The sequence below is a fragment of the Erinaceus europaeus genome, chromosome 17 (assembly GCF_950295315.1).
Source record: "Erinaceus europaeus chromosome 17, mEriEur2.1, whole genome shotgun sequence".
In the NCBI taxonomy this organism is placed as follows: domain Eukaryota; kingdom Metazoa; phylum Chordata; class Mammalia; order Eulipotyphla; family Erinaceidae; genus Erinaceus; species Erinaceus europaeus.
In genome coordinates this window covers 15,032,654-15,046,074 of record NC_080178.1, presented here as the reverse complement: position 1 = coordinate 15,046,074, position 13,421 = coordinate 15,032,654, and the positions used below count along the sequence as shown (strand labels likewise).

The window sequence follows — 13,421 nt, the reverse complement described above, 5'->3', positions numbered from 1 at the left end:
CTTCCTGCATGTCAGAGCCACATGTGAACGACAGTGTGTCAAGGTCAGGCAAACCCTTGGCTGGAGTGTTCATACAGTAAACAGACGTTATTATACTCCCCCAAAAGCCGGCTCTTCTGGACAACCACGGCCCCTCCGGGAGCTCTGGAGGTGGAGTCCTGCCTTTTCACTAAAGTCCTGGCTCTGTTCATAAAGGGTAGCTTTTAACCCTTTTTAACTCAAAGAATGGTGAGGGAAGAAAAGAAACAAATGACTGCGGGTGGCGAAGCCATTTTCATTGGAACTAGGGTTGCGTTAGAAGACTTTGCTAGGCTTTCTGGCCTTGAAAGCTATTTGCCAGTCACTCCGAAAGATCCTTCAGCCTCCAGAGGCTTCTGCCCTTTGACTTCATGCAATTCAACCAGGAAAGGATGTCTGTCCAAAGTCGTCACTCCTCCTATCCCATCATCAAGCCATTCAGTTTGGGGATACATGTTAAAGTGCTCACAGGGTCTTTCTGAGAGGTTAGCCAAAACCATAGCCATTTACCACTTACTGTTTTATTTGTTTATTTATTTATTTTTGCCTCCAGTGTTATTGCTGGGGCTCGGTGCCTGCACTACAAACCCACTGCTTCTGAGGCTATTTTTTTCCTTTTTTGTTGTCCTTGTTGTTTATAATTGTTGTCATTGTTGTTGTTGTTGTTATTGTTGTTGGATAGGACAGAGAGAAATCGAGAGAGGAGGAGAGAAAGACACCTACAGACCTGCTTCACCACTTGTGAAGCGACCACCCTGCAGGTGGGGAACTGGTGGCTCAAACTGGGATTCTTACGCGAGTCCTTGTGCTTTGCATCCTATAGGCTTAATCCACTGCGTTACTGCCCGGCCCTCACCACTTACTGTTTTTATGGAGCTCAAGGAACCATCCATCTGGTATACGAGACACAGCATTAAATTTGAGGAAAAGGGGGTTGAGAACATAGAGACTGGGGTCACAGAGACTGGAGTTCAAATTCTGGTTCTATTACTAACTTTGCAACTTTAAGCAAGTGAGTTAATGTCTCTGAGCCTCAGTTTCTTTGTCTATCTGTAAAACTGAAATAAATGTTCTACCACATAATGATTAAATAAAATAATTTGGGAGTCAGGCAGTAGCACAGCAAGTTAGGCGCATGTGGCGTGAAGCTTGAGCACCATAAGGATCCCGGTTCGAGCCCCCAGTTCCCCGCCTGCAGGGGGGTCGTTTCACAGGCAGTGAAGCAGGTCTGCAGGTGTCTATCTTTCTCTTCCCCTCTCTCCATTTCTATCTGTCCTATCCAACAATGACGACAACAATAATAACTACAACAATAAAACGACTAGGGCAACAAAAGGGAATAAATATTTAAAATCATTCTGAGGTTCCAGGCAGCATTCACACCCACCTCAGAGTATCTGCTCTTAACTCCTTGTACTATCTCCCAATAAGTGGAACTGTTACTGTGAGAATTTCCAAAACACTGAAGTTAAAGAAGACAACTTAGAAAACTGGGGCCTCTGGTACTCTCTCTCTCTCTCTTTATTTTTTTAAAATTATCTTTATTTATTTGTTGGATAGAGACAGTCAGAAATTGAGAGGGGAAAGGGAGATTGAGAGAGACAGACAGACAGACACCTGCAGCACTGCTTCACCACTCAAAAAGTAGCTATGTGTGTGTCTGCTGTAGGCAGGGACTGGGGACTCACACCTGGGTATTTGTGCACTGTAACATGTGTGCTCAACTGTGTGTGCTACCACCCAGCCCAGGACTTCTGGGCCTCTCCATCATGCAGTCTCAATTAGCAACATGCCATGAGTTTATGATTCTCAGGCTGTGCTCTCTCCAGGGTGCTACAAAGGCAAAAGGGCAATTTCCCTTCAAATCAGCGCCTCGATGTTGTGCTGGCCCAGAGAGAACAGAGCTTTTGATGGCAATCCTATTCTGCAGTTTCTCTTTGCAGCCTGCAGTTTACTTGTGCATCTATGCTCTATTCTCATCTCATCGCTGCAGTAACTCTGAGAAATCATGATAGTGCCCATTTCACGGATGAAACCATCTTCTTTGGCTGAGGTCATGGGGGATGGAGGAGAACCAGGAACGGCAACTCTTAGACCAGTGTTCTCTTACTGCAATGTCAAGGTCTGGATTTTCAGGAAGCCTCCCACGTGATAATGATGCACACCCCAGTTGGCAAGGGAGGCATGGCTCTCCATCACTCCAAGGAATGCTCCACTGAAGAGGAGCCACACCTGTTCCTACAGTGGACAATGACATACACACAGCTACAGAACAGCCTTTTCAAGTTCAACCAATGAAGAGAAGGTTTAAGGAGTGCCTTTCAAATGCTTTTCTTAAACAAAAGTTCTCTCCAACCTACTAGTGGCGGTAAGAGTGTAAGTCCATTGCAATAAGTTACATGAAATGACCCCAGAGGCTAATTGGTGGAGCACCTGGTTAAGTGCACACACTACAGTGTGCAAAGACCCAGGTTCAAGCCCCTGGTCCCCACCTGCAGGTGGAAAACTTCATGAGTGGTGAAGTAGAGCTGCAGATGTCTCTCATTCTCTCTCCCTCTCTATCTCCCTCTCCCCTCTCAATTTCTCTCTGTCTTTATCCAATAATAAATAGATTTTTTTTTTTAAATGAAATGATCCTAAACATCTAGGCCAATCAGAAAGCACACCTCCACTGACTTGAGCTCCTTGGGCAGCCTACTCAATATTTGTCTTGAAAAGCATGCCTGCCTGGCAAGACAGATACAAAGCAGATACCACAAAAGGAGCAGCCGCACGGAGTCATCTGGAAACAGATCTAACCTCATGCAAGACACACCTGGGATCTGGAGAGACTGAAGTACCTCTATGCAGTCACCGCTTGGGAGGGTAGCACTTCCAGAGGAAATATCAGAGCAGATACCAAAAAAGGGAAACAGTTGGCAGTAGGAGGCCAGGAAGTAAACTCTTCCCTGACATTGTCCACCTGGACTCAGGCAGCCCTGCTGAATTGAAAGTCTCTGCTCTGTACCCTGAAAGTTCTTTTGTGCCTCCTATTATGGTAGCATTTAACCCACTGTGGGATTGTTGTTTACTTACTGGGCCAAAAGCTTCTTGGCCCTTGGAAGCATGTACTATAAAGCTCTGTATCCACAGTACACAGTGCTTGGTACAAAGTCAATGATTAATGTAAATTTGTAAAATGAATGAGTGAATGAATGAATGAAGAAACGATACACTCCTGTAGAGGCTTGTAACATTTAGAAATCAAATGCAAAGAGTGGTTCAGAATATCAGAAACAAAAGTAGTTTCTTACTTAAACTATGCTCAAGAAAACAAGTCTTTTTTTTAGAGGCAGCTTCTTGGTTCTATCCAGGCCAAGTTTATTCCCTTCTCCTCCAAGAGTTCCTTTCACTTAGTATATCATCAGGCAGTGATAACTGACATATTATAACTCTTTTTACGTCTTATTTTTGTTCCTAGATCCTTGACCTTAACTTGTTTAAAGATCTACTTCTCAAAAGGGACATGACACCAGACATATGCTCACTGGTCTCAGTAAGATCAGTCCTCTCTTGTCACTTGTGAACACTGAAAAGTTCTTATGGGTCAGCCTCCAAAGTTAAAAGGTAGAAAGAAGAGGTAATGTTAAGAACATGGGAACAAAACCAAGCTAGTTTCTGGCCATCTGATCCCAGGTATTGTATTCAATCTCTTTATATATACATTAGTGTCTCTTCTGGAAATGTGGGAGAATAAGAGCTTCTCACCCCATAGGGATGTTATGAGAATCAAATTAGTCAGTTTGTATAAAGTACTTAGCATAATGCCTGGTACATACTCAGATTCTCAATAAACAATAGTTCTTATATTAATACTATTCTAGATTCATCTACAACAATCTCATATAGTCACCCTGTAATTTAGACTTAAACTTTATTGTGGAGGGCTCGGGAAATAGCATAGTGATTATGCAAAAAGACTTTCATGCCTGAGACTCTAGGGTCCGAGGTTCAATGCCCAGCACCACTATAAACCAGAGCTGACTAATGCACTCATTAAAAAAATGTAAATAAATAATAAATAACACCCTAATGTGTATCTGACAGCAATGCCACCTCCATGGGTTAATAAGTTGATGACATGAATGGCCACTGGATGAGAGATCTTTCTCCAAAGAGCAGAAATCCTCACTGAAGGAGATAAATTTTGGGGACCCTTTTCTGAATCTGGAATTTTAACTTTTTGTTTTCATTGCTGCTTTGGGGTGGGGGTAGGCAAAAGTGGAGAAGGAGAAAAGGGCACCGCTTGATTTGCTAGGCTTGGGGAGATGATAACAACTTGCCACATCCATCTGGTTTTCAGAGGAAACTGCCTTCTGTCCCCCAACCATGTTCCAAAGGTGGCAGTGGAGCTCCTGAGGCTGGGGCCATTGGAAGGGAACATCTGGAATGTCCCTGTCCTCAGCTCTGCAGGCCTGGCAGGAAGCGGAGCTGCAGAGCTCTGAGAGATCTCTGGAGGTGCTTACAACCTCAAAGCTGCTTTATTTCACATGCTTAGTCAGGTGCCTCTCTCTATCCCAGTACCTTCCTCTGTACCTGCCTGACTCTGACAGTGGCACGGTCTCCCTCTTACTGTATCCCCCAGAAGGCCCTGTCTGGAGCTAGGAGTTTCTCAGTCCCAGAAAACCTCTGGTGATAAGTCATGCAGCAGCACATTGGTGTCGCTGCCTCATAGCCAGATGAGAGGTTGGCTCCTAGTCTTTTGTTTCCAGCTTTGCTTGCAGCTCTGATCTGTAGCTCTGCACAGAGGTGAGGGCGGAGCTCCCGGAGGCCAAGTCGGGGCTTGCAGTGAAGCTCTCCCCAGCTGGGTGCTGGGCAGCGCCTTGTTCCTCCTCACTGCATGAGCAGGGGACCACTCAGGGTCCATTCACTCAGCTGGTGGCACCGAGGATGATGCCTACGTGCAGGGAAGGAATGAAGTCTCAAATCTGCTGGCCTAGGCATGAGAGATGCCTGGGACACCTAGGAGGTTGGCTTCTCACTTTATCACAAACACAGGACAGAAAATGGAGTCAAAGCTGCTGGAAAGCCAGACAACCAGCTCGTCTTAATGGCTGCTCCCAGTAGTTACCCTCAACCTTCTGCAGCACACCCCTATCCCCACCCCCATCACTGACATCAACTTAAACGAAAGAAACAAAGAGACAGCTGGGGTCAAACTTGGGGTGGAGGGGCTGGGGAGGGGGCACGAGGTGGGGGTCTGAGACCCACATCAATTATCCCAGCACCATGAGTGGATTCCTGAGCAGAGCTGGTAGTCAGGGAGGAGGGCGGCTCAGCCAGCCCAGCCCCCAGATTCCAGCAACTGCTACCTTATGAGCTGCAGGACCTGACTCCCTTCTCAGACCAGTGGGAGGGAGAGCTCAGGATTCTGAACTCCTCCAGCTATAAGAGAACTTACCCTGTGTCATGATGTCTGACCAGTTAAGGCGCCTTAGACTCGTGCTACAGTTTAATAGCTCTCTTTTCTGGAAGTGTGAATAAGTGGGAGAGACAAATGTCTAGGTAACATGAGGTTTTCAAGGGGAGGGAGAAAAGTGATAATAAGTAAGATCTTTTTTTAAAAAAGCTGAAATAAACTCATAACAATCTCCACTTTAGCACACAGTATTGTCAAGTGTCATATAATTTGCTGTTTACCTGGCTCCCACAGTCCAAAGGCAAGAACCATCCCTAATCCGCTTATGCAAACCTGCTAACAACTAGCTAACATTGATCTAGGCCAATTGTAACACAATAGCTGTGAGGCTCTGTGCTGAATGATTTGAACCCACCACTATCTCATTGAATTTCCACAACATTCTCACAGTGATCTTTTATTGCAACTCCACCCTTTCTCTCACTTGCAGATAAGAACCCTCAAGTTCAGGGAGATTAAGTGTTTTGCACAAGGTCACAAAGACATGCCGAAGCCACAAAGCAAACCCAGGTCTGCCTGTGCTTCTGAGTCACTGAGCTCCGGCTGCAGTGATTAGATTACTGCTTGACAAATGTGGGCTTGCTGAATGAATGAACAGATGAATGGGTGCAGAGCTCAGTGGAGGGAATGCTTCTGAGTTGCACTGGGGAGAAAGAACTTGATCCTGCCAGCTCTAAGCTGGAGGGAGAGGCAAGCACAGGCACTCATCTAAGCTATTTATAGGGCCAAACTCCACTTCTGCCAGTGGACTAGTCAGCACGAAGTCTCTCCTGGGACATTGAATACCACCAGGCTGAGAAGTGGACAAGGGCTCCGAATGTCGAAGATGAGATGGCAATCCAGAAGAGGTCTGGTGTCCAGATGCCCCGTGCCCAGGCAACTGTGACCAAACTCATGGTTAAGCTGCATCAAGGAATGTTCAAGACTGTGGCTGGAACAGGCTAAAAGACCTAGTCCATCAAGGGCATGGAACTGCCTTGTAATTAAGAGATGTGCCCAGTCATAAAAAAAAAGACAAGACTATTTCTTAACATACTGCTCGAAATTCTGTTTCTATTCTGAAAACCCTTTGTATTGATCAAAGGAGAAGTACCAAAGCCAACCTCTCCCATTTCCCTTTCTGGAAAGCAAGAAGTTAACCAGTAGAAAGATTGAGACCCTAGAGGTGATAAGTGGATAAGATGTCAGACTCTCAAGCTTGACTGAGGTCCTGAGTTTGATCCCTGGCATTGAATGTGCCAGGGTGATACTCTGGTTCTTCCTCAAACAAACAAATAGGGTTGGGGTGATAGCATAATAGTTATGCAAAAAGACTTTATGCATAGGCTCTGGGGTCTCAGGTTCAATCCCTAGCACCACCATAAGCCAGAGCTGAGCAGTGCTCTAGTCTTTCTGTGTTGTCTTCCTCTTTGTGTCTTTCTCAAACGAATAAAATGTTGTTTTTTTCCCTCCAGGATTATTGATGGGGTTCAGTGCCTGCACTACAAATCCATTGCTCCTGGAGGCCATTTTTTTCCATTTTTTGTTGCCCTTGTTATTATCACTGTTATTGTTGTTGTTGCTGTTGTTGTTACAGGATAGGACAAAGAGAAATGGAGAGAAGAGAGGAAGACAGAGAGGGGGAGAGAAAGATAGACACCTGCAGACCTACTTCACTGCTGGTGAAGCGACCCCCCTGCAGGTGGGGAACTGGGGGCTCGAACGGGGATCCTTAGACCAGTACTTGTGCTTTGCACCATGTGCGCTTAACCTGCTGCACTACTGCCCGGCCCCCAAAAAGTTTTTAAAAATTAAAAAAATAAAAGCAAAAAAAGAGTGAACAGTGCAGGTGACAAAGACCATCTGATATGGCATATGCCTCGTCACACATACAACCTAGGTTTGAGTTCCTGGTATATCATACAGGAGTATAATGGTGTGTGTGTGTGTGTGTGTGTGTGTTTTTTCTTCAGTGCAGTTGTGTCTCACCCTCTCCCTCTCTTTGACTTCTCTCTCTCTATCTGAACGTGTCAGCCCAGCATGGTGAAGCTGCACATGCGCAAGGCACCAGGATGCCCAGGGAAAAAGCAAAAGTCAGCAAAGACCTAATAAAACACCGTGTGTTCTCTGACTTCCTGTCTTCCTTGCTGAACCAAAAGATAGACGTGGCCAACGTGCTCTGTATCAGACACGGTCAGACTTGGTTCCCTTGCACCTGTCTTTAATTCCATGTGCCTGGCCCAAAGATGTCATCTGATAGTCAACAGAGGAGGACAGAAGAGGAAATCTAGAATCAGTCACTGGCCAAGCATCTTTCATAAGTCCGGTAAGATCAGGGACAAGGTCAACCAAGTACCATGACAACAACCAGATGGAAAGGAAACCAGTCTCAGAGGCAGACGTTTTGCTCTCATCCTCCCCGACAACCTTCTATTCCATTTAAAAGCAAGCCCCTTCCCCCAATTTCCAGCTTTTTTTTTTTTCTCCAAGGCAAACCCAGTTTCTATGCCTGTGAGGCCTTACTTCAACTAAGCCTCAGGAGGTGGAGCTTTAGGGCTTTTGATAGCCATTTGGGGGAGGTTCAGGTCAGACCCAGAGGCTCCAGAAAAAAACCCCAAATAAACAGCACCCAAATAAGCATCTTAAACTTTAATGCCATGAGTTCCCTGCTAGCTGAGGTCAGCTCTGTCCCATTGTTCACTTGAGAGACACTGTCTTCTGCTGAAACCCCTGCAACACTGAGTTAGGGGTCATGATGGGAGCTTTAGTTGAGCAACTGCTAAGTCTCACCAGTGAGCCATGCATCCGTCTGTCCTGTCCAGTCCTCCAAGACAGGCTTAGGACCAGGTTGAGGCCAAGTTTAGATCCTAAAGTCATAGAGTGCCCTTATATGTGCACACACAAAGCCCTCATGTGTAGAATTAAATGTTTCTATTACATGATTCATCCTTAAGAAGAACCCACAATATAACCAAGAGCCCTCTCATTCATTTCTTTTTTCCTTTCTGTGCAGCAATAAGCATGCACCACTCTCTACCCACTTCTCCATGCATCCAGTATGCAGTTTTGACAGCTCTGGAGCTGCCAAACCTGAGCCAGTCTCAGCCCTGAACCTTTCTATAGGTCAAAAAGCAACAATCTCCTCTCTGTCTTTGTTAGTATCTGTTTTATCCTTTTTTTTTTTTTTTCCTTCAGTGCCATGCTATTTCCCTTGATCTTTTTCAAAACTTCCTGCAGGGGCTGAAAGGAAAGTTCCATCCTCTTCCCCAGCAGCCCGAAGAAGGGGGAACACCCCCCAAAAGCAAAGCTGTCCCTTTAAGGGGCCCATGTGGTGGGAAGAGCAGCTACATTCCTACCCCGGTAGGGCCGCTGTCCCAACACGCCAAAGAGGCTACAAATAACCTTTCAGGAGAGAGCCCAGGAGGGGGGAGCCCGCAGGCGAGGGGGAGCCCGGATCTGCCAGTCTACTACTGGGAGAAGCCCGGGGAGCCCCAGTCGGATTAAAGAGGGCATGGAAAAAGGCATTTCAAACCCAAGGAGGAGTTTCGTTGAGCAGACACGAGAACTGTGTCTCGGATATGGAAGGCAAACCAATCTTTCCAGCAAGTGCCCAGGCATCTCCACAGCCCTGCCAGGCAAGTTCCGAAATCTGCACCGACGATTTCCACACACTTTTCTCTCTCCTGGGTTAGAGAAAAGAGCCGAGGCAAAGCCCGCATCTACCCTCCTCCTTCCCTGTACCCCTACTCCGAACCCCACCTCCCTCACCCCGGCTGCGAGGAGAATGGGAAGCTTCGGGTGACACCACACACACACACACACACACACACACACACACACACACACACACGCACACACCCACCCACCCCGTGTTTAAATACTGGTGGGTGAATAGGGTTGGGGTTCAAAGATCAAAGTTCTTTGATCTCTGGGCACCAACTCCAGACAGCTGCTCAATCATGGGGGTGCACCCACAGACCCAGGCGGCTGCAGGCAAACGGATTCCGCTGCAGCCCGGATCACACTCTGCACTTGTGGACGGGCACCGAACAAGATATTAATAAGGAGCAGATGAAGCAGCCGGCCCGCTGCCATGCGTCCAGCTCCCCCGAGTCCCCCCCTCCCCCTAACACACACCCCAAGCCTCCGGATAGATCTGCCCCAGTCTTCCAGCAGTTTCTCCCCTCGTCCTTCCCTGCCCCTTTTCCAACCCGGCCTCCCCCTCCCCCCGCCCCAACTCCTGGAAGGATCCAGGGCAGGAAGCTGATTGGTCACAGCCCGGAGAGGGAACCCAAAACACCACCAAGGGGAGATGCTGCGAGCGAGCAGTGCCCCCAAGACCCTCGGTGGGAGCGCGGTCTGGAGCTCGAGGGGCTGTTTCCCTAGCCGGGTAGTGAGTACCCGAAGCTCAAGTCTCCAGATTGCACCGGATCCCCCCCACCCTCTCCGTCACCCACCCCAGCAGAGTCCCTCCCTCCCCCCCCAAAAAAAAAACCGCTGCAAGGAGGACTCTTCGCAACGTGCGCCTCAGCCACAGTCGCTCCATTCCACCCCCGGCGTCCCTTTCTCTCCACACTTTCTTTAGCTCCAAGGACACAAGCTGGACCTGCGGAAGGGAAGCACCCCCCCCCAGCACACACACCCCAGTTCTTCAAAGAGCAGCGAGGGAAGCCGAGCTAGCGCGGCCCACACCCGAGCCCCTCCACGCCGCCCCCCGCTCCCACTCGAGCGTCTCGGGGAGCCCCCCCCGCACGCAATTTCGGGGCTTCGGCCTGGAAAGGAGGGGAGGGGGGGCTCCCCAGGCCGCAGCCTGTGCCGTCCCGCTCTGCAGAGGCGAGCCCCTCGGCTACCCGACCCGGGGACAAACTTTCCTGGTGGTGGCGGTGGCGCCGCTTACCGTGTGCGCAGAGCAGGGCGCCGAGCAGCAGCGCGCCCCACAGCCGCCTCATGGTGCCGCGGCCCCCGCCGCCCGCCCAGGGTCCCCCCGGCTTTTGCGGGACCCAGTTGGCCCAGGATCCCCGAGGGGAAGCGTCCCGGTCCACCACGGCGGGCGAGCCCGGCTCGTCGCCTTCCAACCGCAGCTGCCTCCAGTGCCGCCTGGAGCCGAAGCCGCCCCGCCAGGGGACCAGGAGGGGGTGTCCCGGGCCCTGCCGCCCCGCCCCCCGCGCCAAGGCCCCCGCCACCGCCACCACGCCTGGGCCCGCCCCCCGCGCCGGGCCGGCCCCTTCCCGCCCTCGGCCCCCGCCCCCCGGCCCCCGGCCCCCACCCGCCTGAGCCTCCAGCGCTGTAGCCCCGCTCCAGTTCAGGCCGCCCCCCGCATTCCTAGCCCTCCAGAGAGTATCCCCCACCCCAGCCCGTCCCCATTACTGCTGCACCCGTGTCCCTGACTTTAAAAATGTTTCCAGAAGCAACTCTTGAGCCTGCTCCCTCGAGCTCGGTGCCAGAGAGGAACACCCGGGCTGACCCAAGTCTCCTGGACGTGACCTCCACCCCCCTGCGGGCCCCAAGTCCAGATTTTATTGATGTCTCCGAAAACGCCAGACTTGCTCATGCATAATCCTCTCGGCCTTTACTGACATCAAACAAGGGACATCAGGGGGCCTGGAGTGCAGTATCTTAACTAGCGTTCTTGCTGTCAAAACTCCTTTTCTGAGATTTACACCCCCTCTCCTCGCTCGCTCCCTCCCTTTACTCCCTCCCATCCCAACCCCCCAACGCCCTGTCTAGGGCTGAATAATTCCACGACCTCCCCATTTTCATTTACTCATTTCCTGAGGTGGTTGTCTGTGTCCTGTCGCCCTAGCTCAGACGTCCAGAATTGACCCAGACAGATTTAGTTCCTCCTCCCTGTCTTTGTAACAATCTCCATCTTTGACTTTAGCCTGGGAAGGAAGGGGATCAGGAAGCAAGTCCTCATTTGAAGTCTCTTGCAAGGCTCCAGCCTCCTCCTCGCCTCAGTCCTGCTGGGCCTTCCAGCAGTATTTAACTTTGGAGCTGCTGCGTGAAGTTATAAACTTCTCTTGTCTTGGTTTTTTGTGGCCTGTGACTCACCCCAGTGCATCTTAATGCTAGGGACTGATTTTGCCATCACCTACCATTTTCTAGGTTGAATCTTGGTCCTTGTGCCCAAATCCCCAACTTCTTCTGGGTCCTATGTATCATTTTCCGTCCAACCTCACCTGCTGACATTTTCCTGGCTTCTGGAAATATGGTGAAACTGCTTTCCTCTCATAGTAAATAGAATCAGAGAGACCCACATGCCCCGTGTTAGCTGAGGGGAAAGTAATTTGGTGTGGGCCAAAGTGAGTATTGAGGGATTTCACCAATGGATGGGCTGACAATTCTCCCCTGCTTGTTTCAATTTTTCAAAGGCTTTCATCTTTGACTAAAATTAACATAAACTTTGTAAAAGCAATTCCAGGAACGAAGCGTTGACTCCTTCCTAGTGAGCACTCTTTTCTGCCATTTTTTTGTTTGTTTTTTTTTTTTTTTTTCTGTTTGCCTGAAATTTTCATGCAGATGAAATGCTGTGGAACTAACATCTCCATGGTAACTAATACAGAGTTTTTTTTTCTTCCCATGTGTGTAGTTCTTCTTCTTGACTGAAGGCGGCAGTCGAGGTTACATGCTTTTTACTGCTAGAAAAGACAACACTTACTTCAGGAAAAGTTAGCCTAAAATCAAGGAGAAAACAAGTGAAAAGTGGAATCTGAGTTTCTCTCTGTCTTTACCTGAAGTAACTTTGCATTATAACATTACAGAAGTTTCAAATGTGTGCCACTGAAGATCAACAAATGTTTTTTTTAATTTTTATCATTCATTTGTTTATTTATTATTGGAAAGAAACAGAAAGAAATTGAGAGGGGAAGGGGAGACACACAGAGAGAGAGACAGAAAGACACCTGCAGCCCTGCTTCGCTGCTCCTGAAGCTTCCCCCCTGCAGGTGGGAGCCAGGGGCTTGAACCCGGGTCCTTGTGCACTGTAATGTATGCAGTCAACCAGGTGCAGGACCACCTGGCCCAGATCAACGAATGTTATGTCCCATTCAGTCCAACAAAGTCTATTTCTGAGGCCCAGAGAGGTAGCACAGAAGATCTTGTTGGATGAACTCTCAAGCATGAGGTTCCAATTTGGAACTCTGATGTCACATGTGAGAGAGTGATGCTTTAGATCTCTCTTTCTCTCTTCCTTTTCCTGCTCTTCATCTCTCTCACAAATAAATACTTCACTACAAAAAAAAAAACTTCAATTCTACCTTTGCCAAACACCCTCCTCCTCCTCAGTATTTTTGATGCAGTCTCGCTTGACCTTAGGACATCAATATGTGTTGCTTATGTATGAAGATCCATTTTTTCAGTCTGTTGAGAAAGGCCTTATGATTCTGGAGATCATGTAACCTTTTCCTACCTAGAAACTAGGGACATGTGGACAGGAGCTATCCTGAGTTCACTTCCCAACCCTTTATGGCTAGAGTGATGATTTGGTTCTCCCCCACACACACACCTTGTTAATAAATAAATAAAACTTAAAAGAAAGAAAATCAATGGCATGTGATATAATGAATACATTTGTCCCCAAAAGATCCAGGATAGGCGGTCACCATACTTGCAATGTCAGGGGATGAAGAATATATACACAGTTTCCACTCTGCATGCAAAGGACAGGTCCCTTTCCAGAAAGCATGATTTGTGTTGTTTCTCTGGGGCTGAGAAAGGAAAGGGGGGGTTGGCTGACCCTGTCTGACTAAGGCTCAAGAGACCACATTTCCTCTGTGCACCCTAAGTCCTTGTCCGGGATGATTCTGCTCAGTCCTGGTGTGCAGAGCCATCCCTGGCTGCCGTGAGTCACTGGGAATATCAATGGGTAGAAATGAACTGCATGCATAGTCCCTGCTTGGGTCACCCCCTAGGGTGACTTAAGTCTTGGCTGTCAGAAACTGCTCTTGTGCCAGGAGTGCTAAGCCAT

General features: G+C 48.6%; 1 protein-coding gene across 2 annotated transcripts in view; it reads right to left on the bottom strand.

Moving 5' to 3' along the window:
• The window catches only part of LRP4 (LDL receptor related protein 4), an 80,848-nt gene extending 70,143 nt beyond the window's left edge, over positions 1-10,705 (bottom strand). For both annotated transcript variants that reach the window (XR_009545594.1, XM_060176483.1), the window contains exon 1: positions 10,353-10,705. Coding sequence is in view for 1 of the 2 variants with exons in the window: in XM_060176483.1 (XP_060032466.1) it covers positions 10,353-10,404 (52 nt within the window). In the remaining variant the exon portion in view is untranslated. The remainder of the gene's footprint in view (positions 1-10,352) is intronic.
• Between the last annotated feature and the right edge of the window lie 2,716 nt (positions 10,706-13,421).